The 23,282-nt window shown below is 40.4% G+C and overlaps 1 protein-coding gene across 1 annotated transcript in view; it reads right to left on the bottom strand.

The window, feature by feature from the left end:
- Positions 1-5,209: 5,209 nt before the first annotated feature.
- The window catches only part of ABHD8 (abhydrolase domain containing 8), a 32,104-nt gene continuing 14,031 nt past the window's right edge, over positions 5,210-23,282 (bottom strand). The window contains exons 2-5 of the mRNA XM_075825516.1: positions 15,784-16,528; positions 9,674-9,844; positions 7,299-7,515; positions 5,210-6,046 (exon numbers count right to left, since the gene is read on the bottom strand). Coding sequence (XP_075681631.1) covers positions 5,894-6,046; positions 7,299-7,515; positions 9,674-9,844; positions 15,784-16,520 — 1,278 coding nt within the window. The 5' untranslated portion in view covers positions 16,521-16,528 and the 3' untranslated portion in view covers positions 5,210-5,893. The remainder of the gene's footprint in view (positions 6,047-7,298; positions 7,516-9,673; positions 9,845-15,783; positions 16,529-23,282) is intronic.

Raw genomic sequence — 23,282 nt, 5'->3', positions numbered from 1 at the left:
AATAAAAAGCACTATTAAATAAAAACGCCACCATAAAAAACTTGAGGTTTTTTTAGATGCAGTGTGTGTGTGAAAGAAGTCTTAGGGCATGCCCACACGTGGCGGTTTTCCTCCGCAACTGTCCGCATCAATGCCGCACAGAATCTGCGTGGCGGATCTGCCCAAAATGTGCAGTAAATTGATGCGGACTAGCTGCTGCGTATTGCGGTGAAAGTACTGAAGGGACAGCACCTTCCCTAGTGAAAGTAAACGAATTTCATACTTACCGGCCGTTGTCTTGGTGACGCGTCCCTCTTTCGGCATCCAGCCCGACCTCCCTGGATGACGCGGCAGTCCATGTGACCGCTGCAGCCTGTGATTGGCTGCAGCCGTCACTTAGACTGAAACGTCATCCTGGGAAGCCGGACTGGAGACAGAAGCAGGGAGTTCTCGGTAAGTATGAACTTCTATTTTTTTTACAGGTTGCTGTATATTGGGATCGGTAGTCACTGTCCAGGGTGCAGAAACAGTTACTGCTGATCGCTTAACTCTTTCAGCACCCTGGACAGTGACTATTTACTGACGTCTCCTAGCAACGCTCCCGTAATTTACGGGAGCCCCATTGACTTCCTCAGTCTGGCTGTAAACCTAGAAATACATAGGTCCAGCCAGAATGAAGAAATGTCATGTCAAAAAAGCAAGACGCATCCGCAGCACACATAACATGTGCATGACAGCTGCGGACTTCATTGCAGAATTTAGAATCTCCATTGAAGTCAATGGAGAACTTCCGCAATGAGTCCGCAACCAGTCCGTCACTGGTCCGCAACATCCATTGTATGCTGCGGACACCAAATTCCGCACCGCAGCCTATGCTCCGCAGCGGAATTTTCAGCCTCGTCTAAACGAAGCCTACTAAAAAGAAGTGGAAGGCAATGGAGAAACGGCTCCGCTGCGGATTAACGCTGCGGAGTGTCCGCAGCGGAATTCAAGAGCAATTCGCAATTTTGCCCTTAGGCTGGATTCACACATCGCATGCTTGTCGATGATTTTGATGCAGATTTTTAAGTCAAAGCCAGAAGTGAATCCAGGAGGAAGGGGAAGTATAGGTTCTTCCTTTATATTTCCCATTCCTTTATAACCACTTCTGACTTTGGCTCAAAAATCTGCAGCAAAATCTGCAATGAATACGCGATGTGTGAATCTAACCTAAGGGTCCATTCAGATGTTGTGGTTGAGGTGCGTTTAAAACTCCATCGAAAAAGCCGTGTCTGATAACCTTAGGAATTTTTACCGCGATTTTATGCATTTTTCAATGTGGTTGCGGTTTAAAACCGCATCAGAAAACCGAATGCGTTTTTACAGTAATTTGATTTTTGATGCTGATGCAGTTTCTACCGTATGCGTTTTTTGGATATATGTCGGACCGTGTAAGAGGACACTAAGGTTGCAGTCACAGGTGCCAGATTTTGTTGCAGAAATTTTCTACAACTGAAAATCAGTTCCATTCATCTGACAAGGCTCATTATAAGTTAATAGGGTCCATTGGGTGGCAGTGATAGATGTTATATGTCAGATCTGGCAGAGCGTTGTGGCTTCTGTTATGAATGGAAGCCATAACGCAAGTGTGAACATGGCCTTAATAAAATATATGAGAAAAACGTGGCCACAAATACAGCTTTGTAAAAAAAGTCATTCTTAACTGAAAGTTATGTGCAGACCTTTCAATGTGGCTGTCTGTTGAGGTCCCAAGCTGCTTAGGAACCTGTACAGAAAATGACTCTCTCTGTTCACAAATACAATGACCCACCTGTGTGAATGAAGGATCTTTGGAACTGCGGGGACCAGGTCAATATAATTTTGAGGGTAAGGTGTTCCCTCTGGAAAAAAGCGGCATCTTTAGCTTTTTCACGGAGGGTCACTTTAGGTTATGTAAACTTTTCAAGGCAATTTTTTTTAGAATAAAACAATGTTTTATTTTATTTTTAACAACTTTTGAATTGGGTTTTTATTAAAAAAAAATGTTTACTTTTTGAGATACAGCCTCTATGTATCTTGTGGTCAAAGCTGAATCCATCTGGTCAATGGGACTGACGGATTCGGTGAGCCATGGTGATCCAGCTATTATCAATCACATCTAAATTCATGAACTTAGATGTGAAAGAGACCAGCACTCACCGAAGCCGTCAGTCCCACTGATCTGACCGGTTCAGCTTTGACCGCAAGATACAGCTTCTATGTATCCAGGATAAAAAAAAAATATTTATAAAACCCAATTCAAAAGTTGTCCAAAACATTGATTTACAAAGAAAAAAAAATTGCGTTTAAAGATGTCCATAGCCTTTAAACCAGGGGTGGGATTCGGCTGGTTGTTAAAATGACAGCCGTTTCGCAGAACCGGGTGAAGCGGAAAGCCGGAACCGGTCTGGTCCCCTGCACTCAACTGTATGCATGTCCTTAGGATGCGGATACAATTGAGTTTACTAGCGCTGCCCTGGCGAGGCACATGATGCCTCGCCATTCAGCGCTTTAGTGACGATGCAGTCAGCGTGATGGCGATGATGTCATCACGCTGCTGCATCGTTCCAATGGAGGAGGACTGACATCGCTGGAGGATGGCGCGGCAATGGGACAGGTAAGAAAATGTGGTTTTTTTTCCTTCTACTGTGGCCACTACATAGGGGACCATACAGGGAACGAGAACTACAAAAGACTATATAGGGAACTAACTACAGGGGACTATATAGGGGCCCTTATCTACAGGGAACGCCTCAGGGGGCCCTTATCTACAGGGAATGCCACAGGGGCCCTATCTACAGGGTAATGCCACATAGGGCCCCATGTGGTGTTCACTGTAGATAGGGCCCCCTGTGGCGTTTCCTGTAGATAGAGACCCCTGTGGTGTTTCCTGTAGAGAGACCCCTGTGGCGTTCCCTGTAGATAGAGCCCCCTGTGCCCCTGTGGCGGTCCCTGTAGATAGGGCCGCATGTGGCGTTCCCTGTAGATAGGGCCCCATCTACAGGGAATGCCACATGGGGCCCTATCTACAGGGACCGCGACAGGGGCACATGGGGCTTTATCCACAGGGAACGCCACAGGGGGCTCTATCTACTGGAAACGCCACACGGGGCTCTATCTACTGGGAACACCACAGGGGGCTCTATCTACAGGGAACGCCACAGGGGGCTCTATCTACAGGGAACGCCACAGGGGGCTCTATCTACAGGGAACGCCACAGGGGGCTCTATCCACAGGGAACGCCACAGGGGGCCTATCTACAGGGGGACTATACAGGGAACGCCTACAGGGGGCACTATACAGGGAACACTACAGGGGGCACTATGCAGGGAACACTACAGTGAATGCCACAGGGGGCACCACAGGGGGCTCTATCTACAGGGAACGCCACAGGGGGCTCTATCTACAGGGAAAGCCACAGGGGGCTCTATCCACAGGGAACGCCACAGGGGGCCTATCTACAGGGGGCACTATACAGGGAACGCCTACAGGGGGCACTATACAGGGAACATTACAGGGGGCACTATGCAGGGAACACTACAGTGAATGCCACAGGGGGCACTATCTACAGGGAACGCTACAGGGGGCCCTGTCTGCAGGGAATCGCTACAGGGGGCACTATCTACAGGAAACGCTACTACCTTCAGAGGGCTCTATGGGGAGAACTATCTATAGAGGGCTTTACTGGGAGCACTATTTACAGAGGGCTCTACTGGGAGCACTACCTACAGAGGGCTCTATGAGGGGCACTATCTACAGAGGGCAATGTGTGTGGTGCATTACTTTACAGTGTTTGACACAATTTTATTCATGGGCACAGTGTATGTTACTATTATATTCAGGGGCACAGTGTGTAGCCTATTATACCAGATGGAAAAGTAAAGAGAACGACTAGAATCTGAGAAGTCGTCACCAGTGAGTCACTAAATGTAGATGTTTATTCTCCATGTGACTGCTCAGTACTGTAGTCACTGTATGATCTGCAGCGAGATGATGTGTGTATCGTACTTTTTTTGTGAAACAGCAACTCCGAGCATATCCATACCATCATTCTGGCTATACTGTGAACTGTAGTTTTATGCCGTACAAACTTATATGGCAGGGGTTAAACTAAATTTGCAAATTATCTCTGTACTGAGCTGTATTTGTACTGGTGCTGTATATATGTATATATGTACTGAGCTTGGTTCTGGAGTTATATTCATCATAACAACCAAGCTCAATACAGCACCAAAGAGAAACTCAAAACATATATACAACTCCAGAACTAAGCTCTGCATATAAATACAGCACCAGGACCAAGCTCAGTACATATATACAGCACCACAACAAAGCTTAGAACATATATACAGCACCAGAACAAAGCTCAGAACATATATACAACTCCAGAACTAAGCTCTGCATATAAAAACAGCACCAGAACCAAGCTCAGTACATATAGACAGCACTACAACAAAGCTTAGTACATATATGGAGCACCAGAACCAAGCTCAGTACATAAATACAGCCCCAGACCAAGCTCAGTACATATATACAGCACCAGAACAAATCTCAGTACATATATGTTCTGGTGCTGTATATTTGCACTGAGCTTTGTTTTGGTGCTGTATTTATGTACTGAGCTTTGTTCTGGTGTTATATATATGTACTGAGCTTTGTTCTGGTGTTATATATATGTACTGAGCTTTGTTCTGGTGTTATATATATATGTACTGAGCTTGCTCCTGGCACTGTATCTGTGCATTAGCCGGGAGAATTGTCGCGGCTTACTGCGCACGCTGCACTGTCCTCCACCCTTCTCATGTGCACAGCCTAACTAAATGGGCTGAGCACTCTTAGGATATTGAATGTGCGCATATAAGCCTATACGTAATGGATGAGTTTAATATAATGTGTAAGTAGGTCTGTACGCTTATGTAATTATATAAATAGTGTGGCAATCCACACTAAAACATTCTGGACAGGGAATTTCTTTATTTAGAGTCCACTTAAATGTAGGGGGTATTTTGAATATCATAATTGTCTTATTTTATTATTAGAATCATTTTCAATGGCGCGATACACCGCAAAACACCGTGAACCCCCCTGCATGTCTTCATCTGAAAAACAGGGAACCTGTTGTTAAAAATTTGAATCCCACCCCTGCTTTAAACTATTATTACATCACATGACTATTTTCCAAGGCTTACAGAATAAAAAAGTCAGAAACATCTTATAAATGACAAGTTTACTTTGATTGAATACTGCCTTCAAACAACCTTCATGTTTACAACAGAAGGAAATGGACAAGGCAGTCATCTCAAATATGAGCCACAGAAAATACATTATCAACATTATTTATATATCTTTACATATTCTCTATGTGATTTCAGCAATTTCTACAAGTAGCCTCTTATCCACTAGGCTTGACATCAGATGGAATATGAACCATTTGTCTGCCACAGTTGGGTTTTGGCATCCACAGTTATTTCACAGGTGGACTGTAATAGGATCTTATTTATAATAATTCTGTAACCTCAGCTCTTATCATTGCTCAGCCTTTTAAAAACCATTCCTTTTACTTGGGCCTATGACCAGTAAGGTTCTTTAAGAGGTAACAAACAACAAATCTACAATAATGATCAATTTGATGTTACCCACAAGGGACCTTGGACAATCGGAGGTCAAATGGTGGAGGACCTCTTTTAACAGTTGTATTATCTAAAGTTCCTGAATTGTCAGAAACAATATTCTCCCTGGACGCCATCTTCGCTGCGAATCAAAGTCTAAAACTTTGGCCATTCGCTTGCAGACCATCAGACGTCTTCTCCAAACGTTGACTTATGTCGCTGCTTGGGCAATCAGCAGAAAAGTCTCTCTTCTGTTGCTCAGTAAGGTCAGCTATGACTTTTCCTCTTCACTCATTTACAGCTTCTTCTGCACTCGTGTTCTGCGCCTCTGGCTCCCATAGAAAGAACTCATGAAGCAAGGTGTTAACAGTTTCTGGACACTCCAGCATGACCATGTGACTGCCCTCTTCTATGATCTTTAGAAAGCTGACCAAAAGGATCTGTAGAATAAGGAAAATGTATTATAACAACATAAACACAAAATTATCCAACAAACCAAAGATATTCATAATTTTTTTAACTTTTTATTTTTGTTATATGTTTTGTTATTCATTTTTTCGTGCTGAATACCAGTCTCATAAGCTTATACAGGCTATACGCTTCTGTAGAAGGAATTAGTCTAATACAATTACTCAGATATTCAAACAAATCTTTTAAAAAAAATCTTTCATCTCTGATCAGGGAAGGTATGAAGCATCAACTAATTAAAAAAAAAAAAAATCAAAGCATATTTATTGATTTTTTTTGTACTATAAACGATTCTTGTAATTTAGGATCAGACAAGATTGGATATTATATTCAGACAAAAACTGTCAGGCCAGGTTCACACATTACTTATTTATTGCATCATTTTGGCTGTGGAATCTGCACCGAAATTCCTCAACATAGTACAAACTCCAATCATTTACAGCGTAGAAAATCCACAGCAGATTCTAGGCATGCGGGGGGGATTTGAAATCTGCAGCATGCCCTATCTGTTGCAAAAGTGTAGCGGATTTTCACTGTAGAGTTCATTCATTGCAATACAATGAATGAAATCATATCCGCAGCAAAATCCACATGACATTTGTTATATGGATCAGGATTGTGCATAATACATAGTTTAAGGGTATGTTTAGACAGATTTTGCCACGCATTTGCCGTTGATCACACCCTCTGTTTTGCGAAGAGTGAAATAAAAAAGAAATCCGTTCAGATTTTTTACACCATGTGTAAAACCCCATTTACTGGCCTTGTACTGTACCTTGTTGTGGTATACAGTGAAAACAAAAAAAGTAGTGCAGAACAAAAAATAAAAGCAAACACCTGCCATGTAGCAAGACTGCAGACTGTAAGAAATCTGCGATTGAATGTTGCGCTTTTCATTCTGTACTTCTACTTGTGACCACTAGATGTCTCTATATTTACAGGCTAAATACCATAAACTGCTGCTATACTGTGCCTGTCAAACCTTTGTTTCTATTTTTAACTGCGTTGCAGAGTTTTCTGCAGAGGTACCGGCCAAAATCATGTGGTCAAGATTTCCAACAGAGATATTTCTGATCTGGCAGCTGTGTAGATTAAGATGTTAGTAATCTTAGTACATTATATCATTTGGTATGGCTGCATATTAACAAGACAAACAGGCAATGACAGCTAATGCAAATTATGGCATTCACCCATTGCAGGTTTAGCAAGTTTGAATTGATTTACCTCTGCCATCCTTTGGTCTTCATCAAGTGGAACAAACTTGTCATGCATGCCATGCACCAACAGCACGGGGACAGATAATTCTGCATGGTAAACCTCATCTCCCTCTGGCCAGTACTGGCCGCTCATCATGGCTCGTAGTACAAAGGATGACACATTGAAGGCATTACCCTCTCGTAAGAGCTGTTTCTCTTTGGCACCTTGTCGAGCAAAGCCAGCCCTGGCATGACAGAGAGAAAACAGATCATAAAAAGGACATATACAGTGACCCGGTCATTTCATTATTGTTCTTTAAAAATATACTGTTCCATATGCTTCTGTGGCTATATATAACCACAATTACACCATGGCATATACAATTTTAGTTTCTGCAGGGTGGCATTTTCCCAAACTAACATGCTTAACTGATGATACAGTACTTTCCCATATAAAATGTCGAGACCAACATTTATGACCAATCCATGGCGCAATTATAGGTGATAAATGTTAAATCGCTGGGGGCCTGACCGCTCACATATTTCCATATCTCCCACAGATCTGTATGGACCTGGGTTCTCCTCCCTCTAGCGGATGACCATATAAGAACTATGGCTTACGAGTGATCATTGTAGGTCTCTGCAGTCAGACCCCCACCAATCCAACATTTACTACCATACCCATCCTATAGATAAGTAATATATGTTATTTGTGAGAAATTCCCTTTAATTTCCAAACAAAACGGTAATTAAGTCATTTTATTAGTGTCAACAAGACAAGCAGGAGTAATCTATCAGAAAATTACACAACAACCTCCAATACTAAGTAATATATAAAAACTATCTATATTTAATGTCTTCTATAATTTTGCCCACATTGCCACCACTTTAGTTTAGTTTTATGATCCCTAAAAAAAATTGACATTTTTCCAAATTTTTTAAAAATATTAATACTAATTTATTTATCTTTTAAATTTGGTGCAATTTGATGACATCACTATGTATGAAATATCACCATTACAGCCAGTGACTGGCTGCCGTGGTCACGTGCCTCTTAAAGTGTAACCTCTTTCTCCACTTATCATGCCATTATTGCTACCCCTTCTTCCCTTCAACTGTTCACTCATTTTACTTCTAAAATTTGTTTTTAGTGAGACAAAGATTAAAACAGCTCACTGAAGGATCAGGTTACAGCTGCCCATAGAAGTCTACTGAGAGGGGAGACGGGAGCAGGAGGAGGGAGCAGCTGGCGGGTGACAGAGGAGAGACACAGACACCCCAAAAAAATGCTTGGTTATTAAGGGAAAAATAGGCCTGGCCGTTAAGGGGTAAAGACACAACATCATCGATATGACAAGAGCCCCTGATGACTGTCAGTGTGGGAACTGTGTCCAATTAAAAAGGGTAAGTATATAAGAAATTAGGATTTAAAAAATATATTTGAATTTGGAAAGACTTGCTGTGATTGAGAATCTGTGCAAGGTTTGTAACCCGTAAATGTAAATCCATGGATGTTATTTTGTGCTTTTAAAGATGCTTCAATAAACCTTGTTTGTTTTTAACTACAGCTTTGGACTTTTCACTGGAGACAAGCCAATTTTCATCTACATGTTATGCACCTGGGAATCGACACAAAGGATTTATTTTCCTTGCTCTGCCAGGGATGAGGATCGTGATCTAGTTTACTAATCGTTGAGCTGATCAGTCTTTTTCATTCATGATAGAAACACATTAACTATGTCTACAACCATCAGTCAAGCATGGTGGAAGATTATAGTACTTCCTCGAGTTGGTTATTCCTTTTTGACCGAAAGCTTGATGAATGCTGATAAGTAGAATCATACCATCTAGAAAATGCTTGACTGGGAATTCATTCTGCCGCAGCATAATGAAGCCAATAACAGAGATGTGAAGACTACACTTATCAAAAAAGCTGCTTATGTCCTCTGAATAATGAACTGGCCACCCCAGAGCCCGATCCTCAACGTCATTGTATATGTTGGTATTAATTGGGTCATGAGAAGCAGGAAATACATCCAACTTCTAAGACTGAATTTTGGAGGTGTTTAATAGAAGCTTGGAAAATATCTCTACCCTTTGAAAACCTGAAATCAAGTCCAAAAAAATGGAGACTGTAATACAGGCAAAGGGTGGACACACGAAATACAAAAAAAATGTGATACCATATTTAGTTGTCAAGGCTCTCATTTTTTGTTTAATAAATGTTTTCTGCTTTGTTCTTGAAACTAAAGAATATTGTACTGTACATATTCACACTGCTGTCTATGATCTTGTAGAGGATCTACATGGCAACTGAAGATAAGGAATGTATAACTTGTTAAGGAGCTAAGCTAGTCAAGAGTCACAGGTAGACCAGATATCCAATGGTTAAATTTAACTCACTTGAGGAAGCTCCACGCAAGGCAAGGAGACAGACAATGCAACACACATGTGGGCATATTGAAGATAGAGCACAGGCTGGGTTCGAGGGCTGTTGGACCACCACCATTAATCATGACCACCTTGTGGACCAAATCAGGAAACTCATGGGCCAGGAAAGTGCAAAAAGAGACTCTGTAAATGCATAAAAAACAATAGGAATACATAGTTACATACATAGTTACATACATAGTATGTACGGTTGAAAAAAGACACATGTCCATCAAGTTCAACCAAGGGATGGGAAAGGGGAAGTGGGATGGGAAAGGGGAAGTAAAAAATTTCTACACATAGCAGTTAATATTTTTTTGTTCTAGGAAATTATCTAAGCCTTTTTTAAAGCCATCTACTGTCCCTGCTGCGACCAGCTCCTGCGGTAGGCTATTCCATATATTCACAGTTCTCACAGTAAAGAAGGCTTGTCGCCTCTGCAGGTTGAACCTTTTTTTCTCCAGACGGAGGGAGTGCCCCCTTGTTTTTTGAGGGGGTTTTACATGGAACAGGATTTCACCATATTTTTTGTATGCGCCATTCATATATTTATATAAGTTAATCATGTCCCCCCTTAGTCGTCTTTTCTCAAGGCTAAATAGGTTTAGTTCTTTTAATCTTTCCTCATAACTTAGATTCTCCATGCCCCTTATTAGCTTCGTTGCTCTTCTTTGTATTTTTTCCAACTCCAGGGCATCCTTTCTATGAACTGGAGCCCAGAACTGGACTGCATATTCTAGATGAGGCCTCACTAATGCTTTGTAAAGTGGTAATATTACATCCCTGTCCCGCGAGTCCATGCCTCTTTTGATACACGACAATATTTTGCTGGCCTTTGAAGCAGCTGATTGACACTGCATGCTGAAATTTAGTTTATGATTTACAAGTACACCCAGATCCTTCTCAACAATTGACTCCCCCAGTGTAGCTCCCCCTAGGACATATGATGCTTGCAGGTTTTTCGTACCCAGATGCATAACTTTACATTTATCTACATTAAACTTCATTTGCCAAGTGGACGCCCAAACACTTAGTTTGTTTAAATCTGCCTGCAATTCACAAACATCTTCCATAGTCTGAACTATATTGCATAGCTTGGTGTCATCTGCAAAAATAGAAATAGTGCTATTAATCCTATCCTCTATATCATTAATAAATAAGTTGAATAATAGTGGTCCCAGCACGGAACCCTGGGGTACACCACTTATAACTGGGGACCATTCAGAGTAGGAATCATTGACCACAACTCTCTGGATTCGGTCCTTGAGCCAATTCTCAATCCAATTACAAACTATACTTTCTAAACCTATAGTCCTTAATTTACCCATTGGATGTCTATGAGGGACAGTGTCAAATGCCTTTGCAAAGTCCAAAAACACTATATCCACAGCGGCCCCTCTGTCTAGGCTTCTGCTTACCTCTTCATAAAAACAAATCAGGTTGGTTTGACAGCTTCTGTCCTTTGTAAAACCATGCTGGCTGTCACTTATAATACTATTTATTGTCACATAATTCTGTATATAGTCCCTCAATAGCCCCTCAAACATTTTCCCCACAATTGATGTTAAGCTTACTGGTCTATAATTACCCGGCGAAGACCTAGAGCCCTTTTTGAAAATAGGCACCACATTTGCCCTGCGCCAGTCCCTTGGCACTATACCACTCATGAGAGACTCTCTAAATATTATGAAGAGGGGGACAGAAATAACTGAACTAAGCTCTTTAAGAACTCTAGGGTGTAACCCATCTGGTCCCGGGGCCTTGTGTACATTTATTTTATTTAATTTAGCTTGGACCATATCTACATTCATCCAATTCAGTATATCAACTGATATATTAACAGCACCGGCAGCGGCTACATCAGCTGCTCCTTCTTCTGTTGTATATACAGAGCGGAAGAACCCATTTAGTAACTCTGCCTTCTCTTGATCCCCTGTGACCAACTCCCCATTACCACTATCTAAGGGTCCTACATGTTCAGACCTTGGCTTTTTTGCATTTATATGCTTGAAGAATTTTTTAGGATTTGTTTTACTATCCTTGGCCACCTGCCTTTCATTTTGTATTTTTGCTGATTTTATTACATTTTTACAGATTTTATTAAGCTCTTTATATTTTACAAAGGCTGCAGATTTACCCTCAGATTTGTATTTTTTAAATGCCCTTTTTTTGTCATGTATTGCCCCTTTCACAGAAGGTGTAAGCCATGTGGGGTTTAATTTGAGTCGTTTATACTTGTTACCTGTAGGAATACATTTTGCACTATAATTACCCAAAGTAGATTTGAAAATCTCCCATTTATCATTTGTCCCATTATTTGACATTAGTTCTTCCCAGTCTATATCCTGAATTGCCGCCCTCATCCTGGGGAAATTGGCTTTCTTAAAATTAAATGTTTTTGCCCTCCCAGCCTGCGTTTGTTTTTTACAGTATAGGTAAAATGTAGCTATATTGTGATCACTGTTACCGAGGTTTTCACGAACATTGACATTCCCAACAAGCTCTGCATTATTAGAAATGACCAGATCCAACAGAGCTTCACCTCTAGTCGGGTCTTCCACAAACTGGCACATAAAATTTTCCTGCAACAGGTTAAGGAAATGTCTCCCCTTTGCAGTTGAAGCCGAACCATGACACCAATTAATATCCCGATAATTAAAATCTCCCATTATCACTACAGTACCCGCCTGTGCAGCCCGCTCCATTTGTTTATATATTTGACCTTCTATCTCTTCAGTTATATTGGGGGGTCTATAGATTACACCAAAAGTAATTTTTTCAGTGTTTACTTCCCTTTGTAATTCCACCCACAAGGTTTCAACCTCCTCACAGTCTTCACCCTCTAATGTCTCATTCACACTTACCTTCATATCGCTTCTCACATACAGACATACACCACCACCTTTCCTATTTGCCCTGTCTTTCCGAAACAGTGTAAAACCCTGTAGATTTACAGCCCAGTCATGTGAAGATGCCAGCCATGTTTCAGCAACACCAACTATATCTATATTTTCTTCCAGTATCAAGGCCTCCAGCTCCCCCATTTTGCTCGCTAGACTTCTGGCATTTGTGAACATACACTTTAACTTGCCTTTAAATGTTTCACTTTCACTATCAGAAATGTGATTATTTGACATTTGGGCCTTTTTATTTTCACTGCTGTTTTGTAACGAAAGGATCTCCTTATCTTGTTGTCTAGTCCTCTCCCCACCGTCTGTTTCTCCCCCCACCAATATAGTCTGACCCCTCTCTAACCTAACTACCCCTTTATTTCCTACATTGGCCTCCCTCCTCAGCCCTAGTTTAAACACTCCGCCACCCCAGCTAGAATTCTCTCCCCCAGCACAGCGGACCCCCTTCCATTTAGGTGCAAATCATCTGTAGAATACAGATTGTACCCCAATGAAAAGTCAGCCCAGTGCTCTAGGAACCCAAATCCTTCTCCTCTACACCAAGACTTAAGCCATGCATTTAACTCCCTGAGCTCCCGCTGTCTTTCCTGTGATGCGCATGGCACAGGCAGTATTCCTGAGAATACAACCTTGGAGGTCCTTCCCTTCAGCTTGTAGCCTAGTTCTTTAAAATTATTCTTAAGGCTCCTCCACCTACCATTTATTCTGTCGTTGGTACCGACATGGACCACAACAGCTGGATCATCACCAGCCCCTCCCAGCAATTTGTCCACCCATTCCACCACATGCCGAACCCTGGCACCAGGGAGACAGCAAACCATTCGGTTGAGGCGGTCTTGGCGACAAATTATTCTATCCGTCTTCCTGATTATAGAATCCCCTACAACTATCAATTGTCTTGGCTTACCTGCATTACCATCCCGCCGACTACTAGCTGGGCATTATCACAGCAAAAGTATCTGAATGTTATAAAAACATGACAATCCCAAAATTCCACGTAAAAATGGCAAGTGCATCAAAATAACAAGTGCCTCCAAGATCACTGGTATAAAGAAAGCACGGAAAAGCAAATAACTGACTATTGCGAATGAGGATCTCACCTAATATCACCGGCATAAGACTAGTGTAGTATTAAAAATAATGTCCTAAAATGTCAAACTGTAGTAATGCACTCCAATAGTAACAAGCTGATTGACTGGTAATAAACATTCTTATCATGTCCAATAAAACCGCGCATTAACATGTCCACGTGTATAATAATAGGGAAACGCAATGACTGATCCAGATCTTTTGTGTTTGTTTTCATTTGTCTGTGATACGAACTCATCACCCTCTATCTATGATTCACGCTCATTACTCTCGAGTACAGTAGAATCTAACAAACCATAATGCAAAATCACAGATGTAAATCATGTGATCATTCCATTCACACTTTATAATAACTGAGGGCAATAGCAGCACTAATGTCAATAAAGACCGTCATATATTTACCCTTAAGCTGAGATTGTGAAGTGATTTTATGACATATAGAACTTTCTTTAACCCCTTAGTACCATATATTTTTTAGAATTAATGACCAGACACTTTTTAGCAATTTTCATGCTGGTTAAACGGTTATAACTTTTTATTTGTTATGCTATTGAAGTGATTTTTTAGATATTTTTTTTGACATAGCAGACAGGACTTTATGTTTTTTTTTGCAGACATAGTATGTTTTCTTAAATTTATTGGGTTTTTAGTCTGTAAAGAATATTAAACATTTTGACATTTTAAATTTTTCTTTTGTACGCTTTAGTCTACCGTTTCTTTTAATATGTAACATGGTTAATATAGGTGAATTGCATCCGGACGAGGGCTTCACCCACAATTGAGCGGGGTATTAGGAGTTTTTCATTTTTTTTAAATCATTTTATTATTATTATTTGTCTTATTTTCACAGTTTTTTTTTTTACACTATATATTTCTCCTGTAACTGGGGCTATCATAGCAGCCCCAGTTACAGGCGAAACAGCCCTGATAATGTGTGTCTAGCTAGACACAGTAGTAATGTCAAGGCGCTTATTGAGAGCCATGTATACACAAGTCCAGTAGCCTCCTTTAATAGGTGTTTAGCTGTCTATGACACTTATAATTGGTCTTTAAGGGGTTAAGGAACATATTTATATACTTAGTATGTTTTTTGCATGAAAAATACACTTTTCCATTTCCAAACCCAAAATTAATTCAAATTTTATTTGGTATTAACTACTGTTTATTCTGATATATAACTTGACCTAGTTAGGGTTATTCCATCTGGGTTAGCACTATAGTCAAAGTTAGTTGGGGAGGTAGTTAGCAGAGTTGCACTAGGATTATATAACTCCTGTCCCGGCAAACGTCATCACCGGGACCAATAGAGAAAGCAACATTGACTCCTTTTTTATTGTATTCACATTGCTCATTGAGAGCTGTGTATCTAAAGACAGGAAAGGAAAAAATCTCTACTGAGTGTCACGCGACCTGATGGAGAATCATGTACCACGTTTCTGCTGCATATTTATAAGGTTTAGAACACTGACAGTTTGACAACAAAAGACAGTGGTCAACATTTATTAATAATAATAATATATGTTGTACCAATGAAATTTGAGAGGATAACTAGCAAGGAATTTGCCTAATTGGCGCATTTGGTATTTGTTTGTTTAAGAATACTTTTTATGTCTGCTAAAAGCAGCCATACATTTGCACCACTAATTTGCGCCTTTTTTAACCTTTGCCTTTGGTAAATGAGTCTAAAAGTATATTTACAAGTTAACCAATCCTTACCTTAAGAGGTAAATTCAATAATAAATGTGGGCCAGTGTCCGGTCAGTAAAAATGTAACATCTGATTACACTAAAATAAAGCTTTTAATGCTTTACTATATGTAGTTCCCTGAGGAATGTGGTCAATAATCCTCACCATTATCATTATCGTTCTTATCACTGTTCTTGTTTTTTGAGGCCTGCTTTTAATTTTCTAGGTTATACATAGGTAAAATTAGAGATAAAATCTGCTTGAACAAAAACATCAGGTTCCCATATATTTAAGACGTTATTGATGTATCACAAAGTGAATAGAATATGAACATGAAAAGCAAATAAACATGTTTGACAAGAAAATCTAAAAATGTATTTTAGTTTGCTAACTTACCCATATGAATGTCCCACCAAGATATTCCTTTTCTTGCCATAGCGCTTGAACACACATCTCATGTCCTCAGCAAGGGCATAAAAGGTATAAGCAGCACCTATCTGTGGTGCTGCACTTGAGCCATGCCCTACCAAATCTGGTGCTACAACTTCATACCCAAGTTTAGAGAAGAAATCCAGTTGTTCTTTCCATATGTCAAGAGAACCTCCAACACCATGAATGAAGAAGAGGACCACATCAGAATGTGTGCCTTTGCAGCTAGTAACTCGTCTTTGGCAGTCAACCTGCACAACTTTCTTTGGCTTACGCTTCCTGCGCCTCCCAGGCGGTAGATCACCCTCCTTTCCTCCAGCACTTTCATTTCCTGTGCTGGTATAATCTGAAAGCTCTACTTCCAATGTACCAGCTGGTTCAGTATTCCCATTGCGGCAATGCAAGATCTCAGAACGAAGGGTGGCACCAAGATTTTCTATTACAAGCTGCCCGTTGCGATATACGGTTATTCGACGCTTGCAGTGGATCAGTCCTCGTCCTGAATTCTTTACATCCTCTACTTCCTCCTCCTCCCCACCTCCAGAACGAGAAGGCAAGATGTGTCGTACTCTTAAAACACGGCCTGGCTTTACCTCGAGAAAATCGAAGCCATCGCTGGTTTCTGAAATGTCCGCTGGACCCACAGAATTTGGGGTTTTGCCTGTTAGGCAGTACATTATGCGTTCTGCTATGCTGGTCAACATGGTGTGTCCTACAATTATAAATAATAAGGCATTAGCAGTGAGTTCTGTCATGTTACTAGCACAGGATATAAAATAGTGGTTAACTGCTCTTTACATATTTGTTTCTAGACCTGCAAAGATTAAAATAATTGCACTGCACTGGAAATTGCTCCGGCTGTCAGGGCATGCTAGGAGTTGTAGTTTCGCAACAGCTAGAAAGCGACAGGTTAGGTACCAGATGATGGGCAGATCAAGTTTATGAAAAGTTTTGTTATCTATGTTGTTTAAAGTTATAGCTGTGGGTACACATAACTCTTTATGCTGAAAGCACTGACAAACAACAATTCTTACTGAAATCATAACTGAAACTAATGTGAAAAAAATTGCGCACATCAGAAGACAAATTCTGGTGGATGGTAAATATAAACAGGTGTCTTTTACAATCATTAGCGCAGAAGTGTCAAACCATGATCAAAGGTATAAAGGTATTGTATCCTATTAGAAAATTATTGGGGGGGATTTATCAAGCGTCTATTTGATCATTTCCGACACTCATGGCACTTTACCAAAAAAGGGTTGGTTTTGGGGAACGAGGTGGGGTTACCTGAGGCCCGACAAATGTAAGCCAGAAATTCTGTTTCTGTTACAGACGGGCTGCCGAAGGTGGGGGTATGGCTCTTCACTGCCTGCCTACACAAGTCCATGGAAAAGGGAGGGGCAAGCAGGAAGAGGGAGTAGATAGAGTGAGTCAGCAACAGACACACTGCATACAAGTCAATGGAGGGGGAGGGATGAACAGGGGAAGGAAGCAGGAGCAAGAGAGAAACACACAGACACGCTGCTGGTAAGATTTCTATGTCACCCCAGTGCTGGATTCTCAGCTACACTACTCGTTACTTATGTATAATCTCCTACATGCTGCTGCTGCAGCTTTTATATATGTTGATAGATAGTAATAGAAGAGAAGGATTCTCCTCTTCTATATGTGCAGTTTATAGAAGACATGATAGAAGTTAAGCTCCGCCCACTAGCTCAGAGAGAACTGAGAATTAGAGATAGAGCCTGTAGAGGAGAAAACTGTTAAATAGTGCCACATACAAGTCATATAATGGCCAGAAATAGTGTTATTCCTCATGCACTAACATATGACAGAATATTCTGAAAAGTCACCTGAACGTTAGGTACGCTTTAGGTGTATGAGCTTTTTACCACCCCCTGAATACACAATGTTCAGTCTTTTCTCATTTGCAATTTAAATCCATCTAGAAACAGACTGCAGTTCTGGCAGATACAATCATTTTATTCCCAGCTTCTAATATTTCAAGAAATATTTCCTAGAACGTTTGTTACATTTCTCAGCTACTTCCAACTCATAGAAATACTTCAACAAAAGACAAGTCAACATAAGGCTGGAATCACAAATTCAGTTGTGTGACAGTTTTTACCACCATACACAGGAGTGGATAAAAAAAAGAAATATTTATACTTTTCCTTCTTTTTGGATCCAGTCTTGTATTTGGCTAAAAAAAAACTGCAACAATAACTGCAACCCACGGCCAGGATCACGCACACACAGTTTTAATGCTGTTTTTGGTGATGTTTTTGTCTTAGTTTTTTTATTTTATTCTTTGATTGTGTTTTTCCATTCTGTATAATTAAAAACTGATAAATAAAGTATTCTGGCACACAGGCCATGATAAAAATACATGTTTAAAACAAGATATCCACACAAGGACATCCCATAGTAGAATACACAAGAAACCCCAAAGCACTGGGTAATTAAAGAGGCTCTGTCACCAGATTTTGCAACCCCTATCTGCTATTGCAGCAGATCGGCGCTGCAATGTAGATTACAGTAACGTTTTTATTTTTAAAAAACGAGCATTTTTGGCCAAGTTATGACCATTTTTGTATTTATGCAAATGAGGCTTGCAAAAGTACAACTGGGCGTGTTGAAAAGTAAAAGTACAACTGGGCGTGTATTATGTGCGTACATCGGGGCGTGTTTACTACTTTTACTAGCTGGGCGTTGTGTATAGAAGTATCATCCACTTCTCTTCACAACGCCCAGCTTCTGGCAGTGCAGATCTGTGACGTCACTCACAGGTCCTGCATCGTGTCGGCACCAGAGGCTACAGATGATTCTGCAGCAGCATCGGCGTTAGCAGGTAAGTCGATGTAGCTACTTACCTGCAAATGCTGATGCTGCTGCAGAATCATCTGTAGCCTCTGGTGCCGACACGATGCAGGACCTGTGAGTGACGTCACAGATCTGCACTGCCAGAAGCTGGGCGTTGTGAAGAGAAGTGGATGATACTTCTATACACAACGCCCAGCTAGTAAAAGTAGTAAACACGCCCCGATGTACGCACATAATACACGCCCAGTTGTACTTTTACTTTTCAACACGCCCAGTTGTACTTTTGCAAGCCTCATTTGCATAAATACGAAAATGGTCATAACTTGGCCAAAAATGCTCGTTTTTTAAAAATAAAAACGTTACTGTAATCTACATTGCAGCGCCGATCTGCTGCAATAGCAGATAGGGGTTGCAAAATCTGGTGACAGAGCCTCTTTAAGTTGTCTCAGTTTTATGAGCCAAAGCCACAAAGGAATCCAAAAGGAAAGAAAGAAATTAAGACTGATGCATGTCCTTTCTTCTGTGTCCACTCCTTGAGCCAAAAACTGCATTAAAACTGTGTGTGTGATCCATTAGGGTGTAGGAGATTTACCAGGGTACACTGCAGCATGTTCTATAGAACCAGTCTGATGCCACTGCATTGCGCCTATGCATGGCAGATGTGACTGGCCAGCATGCATTTCTATGGCCAATCAATGCTAAGCCAAAATTATATGAACTCACCAGGAGGGTGCCTGTCTTAGTGCCAAGTTGGTAATCTTGTACTCATGTAAGTTGAGCCAGCAGACTTTGTCCTGTATACGTCATTGTTGCAGAGCACCAGCCTTCCCCTATTATCTATACTTATTCACTGACATCCATTGCTGACCTTGTGCCAGACCTACAAACATTCCCCCAGTCTGAACTTCTGGTGCCTTGTTATCCTAAATCTTGTTTATGAGCTCTACATGAAAGGTGGACCTAGGTCAAAACCGCATCAACTGGGCTTTTTCCCTGATCACCTGATGTCACTCCTGGTTTTGGCTAAAAGACGACTGCACTGTGTGAACAAGGCCTTAAAGAAGCTCTGTCACTAGTTTATTAGTGCCCTATATTCTAACTAATCTAATCAGCGCTATGATGCTGATAACTACAGTGTGATTTTTTTTTCAAAAATGTTTATTATTTGCAAAGTTATGAGCATTTTTCTACATATGCTAATTTGGCTATAATACCCAAATAGGAGGTGACTTTCTTTTCACTCTGGGCAGTGTAATGTTTTCTGTATGTTCTCCTCTTCCCAGCCCAGCAACACAGTGTGATCATCTAATATATATATATTTGGCAAGGACGTGGTGTCCGAGGTACAGTTAGCTCCGCCAACAGCCCGACCTGCAAGAAGCCTGTGAGGAAGGAGATGTGAGTGCTCAGTCTGTCTGTTGTTTGTGTCCCTATTTGTCTGTGTGTCTCTGTGTTTCTGTGTATAAGTTCCAGTATGTGTGTGTATGTGTCTTTGTGTGTGTACGTGTGTCTTTGTGTGTGTGTGTGTGTGTGTGTATTTGTGTGTCTAAGTGCCTATATATGTATCGCTGTATGTGTATATATTTCTGTGTGTGCATCTACTACATTATCTGTACTCAGAGTTATCACTGTGTGTTATCTGTGGTGTTACATAGGACTGCAGGTAACACTACTACATTATTTATACTCAGAGAGAGTTATCACTGTTATCTGTGGTGTTACATAGGACTGCAGGTAACACTACTACATTATCCCTACTCAGAGAGTTATCACTGCGTGATCTGTGATGTTACATAGGACTGCAGGTAACACTACTACATTATCTATACTCAGAGAGTTATCACTGTGTTATCTGTGGTACTACATAGGACTGCAGGTAACACTACTACATTATCTATACTCAGAGAGTTATCACTGTGTTATCTGTGGTACTACATAGGACTGCAGGTAACACTACTACATTATCTATACTCAGAGAGTTATCACTGTGTTATCTGTGGTGTTACATAGGGCTGCAGGTACCAGCTACTATATTATCTGTACTCAGAGAGTTATCACTGTGTATTATCTGTGGTGTTGCATAGGACTGCAGGTAACATAACTTCATGATCTGTACTCTGAGTTATCACTGTGTGTAGGGCTGGACGATTTTGCAAAATAATAAAATCTAGATTTTTCTCAACTCTATGGACGATTTTTGATTTGATTCACGATTTTCTTATTTTTAGGAGTAATTAGGAATTACTGTGCATGCAATTCCCTTATCTCAAAAAAATACCAAGACACAATTCTTTTACATAAGAGAATTGCAGGCATAGTTATCCAATAATATATATTATTATAAAGGGGACAATGCTGATAATCATCATATATATTTGTCTCAGAGATTACAAAGAGCAACTATGTGCAGAGGAACGCCAGGAACAACGAGAAACCAATTCCCAAAACAAGGCGTTAAGAAGGCAAAACCCTGAAGTAAGAGAAGCCTGTAATGAACAATGTCGTCCTCAAAGAGCACATTTATAAATACTTATCATTCATTTTGCTAGCAAACCTGTGTAACGGGTTTTCTATACTAGTATAGTATACAGCTTCCATTCCTGCGTTTTTAACTGGTGATACTTAGTTGTTTCACAGTTAAAACTGCGATCCTGGTACCATATGAAAGAATAGAATCTCATCTTTCATGCCACAAGAAGCACTGTTCTAGGTGGTCCACAGCCCGAGATATGGCTATTTGAAGTGATGCCCCTTCCATCCAGCCTCAGTCTCTCACACTGTGTAAAGCAGCTTCATGCTGATAGGACAGCGTCAAAGCCTGTGACGTAGCTCCACCTTAGGTCTCATTTGCATATTTAGAAAAAAGCTCATAACTTTTAAAATAATAAACTTTTTGGGACACCATTTTCACTAGCATTATCAGTGTGACAGCACTTATTAGATTAGCTAGGAGATTGGGCATTACTAAACTAGTTACAGATTCTCTTAAACACGCACAGTGATAGCATTTTTACTTTCACAGCAGGTGAATGCCAGTGGACATAAACACCTTATTCAATGAATCAGCAATGGGCAAATAGTACGCGGGTAGTAATAAGAAGATCAGGTATCCGCAAGGCTTCCAACCAAATGCGATCACTTAACTTTATGCCTCACATGCTACATTGCTTAACCCAAAGGCGTAGCTAGGTTCTCCAGCACCCGGGGCAAAGAATCAGTTTCCCCCCCCCCCCAACTTCTTTCCCGATATCTCTCTCCCCCTCGACATGTTTGCTTTCTCTATCAATCAATAAGGTGTAATTTGTTTTTTCACATAACAATAAATTAAAAGAAAATAAATTAAAGAGGTCAGTGTCGACGAAAACAGATTGTATAACTGAGGCTAATGAGACTATATGGTGAAATAATGAACAGCTTCCTCTTGTAGAGAGTGCCACACAGCCCCCCCCCCCTCCCCTCCCGCAGCAGATTTTTCAAGGATATAGAAGTTTTCTCTTCTTGAAACTTTGTGAATCATTCAGCTGGTACACAGTTCTGTCCTGTCTCATGGAGAGTACAAACCACCTTCTCATGGGCCATATTTAATTGTTTATTTGTGGGGGGGAGGAGTCTATGTCATGTTTGCCTGAATTCATTTAACAGGCACTTAGCAGAATGGATCCCTTTATGTAATTCCTGCCAAGTAAATGGAAAAGTAACACATGTGGATGGATGCTGACAGAGAAAACGTGTTGCCATAGTGACAGGATGCAGTAGCTATGGTTACAGTTTCCATGATGTAAGGACCACTTAGCCTGAACTGTTCTTTTTCGTGACCTATTTTATGTTGGCATCAGAAACATTTTAACATGCTATTGAATAATATAAAAGGCATGCTGTTATAATAAAAGGTATGGCATTATAAGTCATAATTCTCTTTACTATCACTGTATTCTAAGAAAATGCAGAGACCTTATTATATTACATATATCTATAATATATATATATATATATATATATATATATATATATATATATATATATCCATAGAAAAGACACAATACAAGCAAATAAAAAGGCATAGGGTCAGATAGTCTTGGTCAGTATGTCAGCAGAACCTCTTACTTGTATAAGGCAAGTAGTAGCCGTTATATTATATTGGCTATCAAAAGTAGAACATTCGTAGTTAAAATAAAAAAGTTTTCTACCGCTAATATATTCAACACAGATATTTCAATTCTGTCATTTGCCCCTTTCCAATAGACTACAATGTCACACTATGTCTGCGTGTACTATTCCTAACAAATTCTTAATCTGCTGTCTATTGCTAAGGAGCAAAACAAAAACGTAAAAAAGCAAAATAAAAAGTTTTCCTGTAATGACCTAAAGGTTGAAAATCTAAGTTTCCAAGATAGTTCAGGTTTCCTCCTCAACCCTTGTATTGTGCCAAGATTTCTTCTTCTGACATAGTGTGGTCTCAAATATGTTTCACAACTTGAAGTGGGAAAACTAACATGTTACAGTGATGTTTATATAACAAGATTACATATAGGCACTTAGGAAAATTAGAAAATGCATAGAAAAAGAGGGATCTCAGTAGCTTCAGCTGTCTGTAGACATTAGATTTCAGTTATCAGGTCTTGCCATGTTGAGCAAAATCCACC

Source organism: Rhinoderma darwinii, chromosome 1, assembly GCF_050947455.1.
Source record: "Rhinoderma darwinii isolate aRhiDar2 chromosome 1, aRhiDar2.hap1, whole genome shotgun sequence".
NCBI lineage: Eukaryota > Metazoa > Chordata > Amphibia > Anura > Rhinodermatidae > Rhinoderma > Rhinoderma darwinii.
Note: the sequence above shows the minus strand (reverse complement) of the source record. Positions and strands in the feature narration are given on the sequence as shown.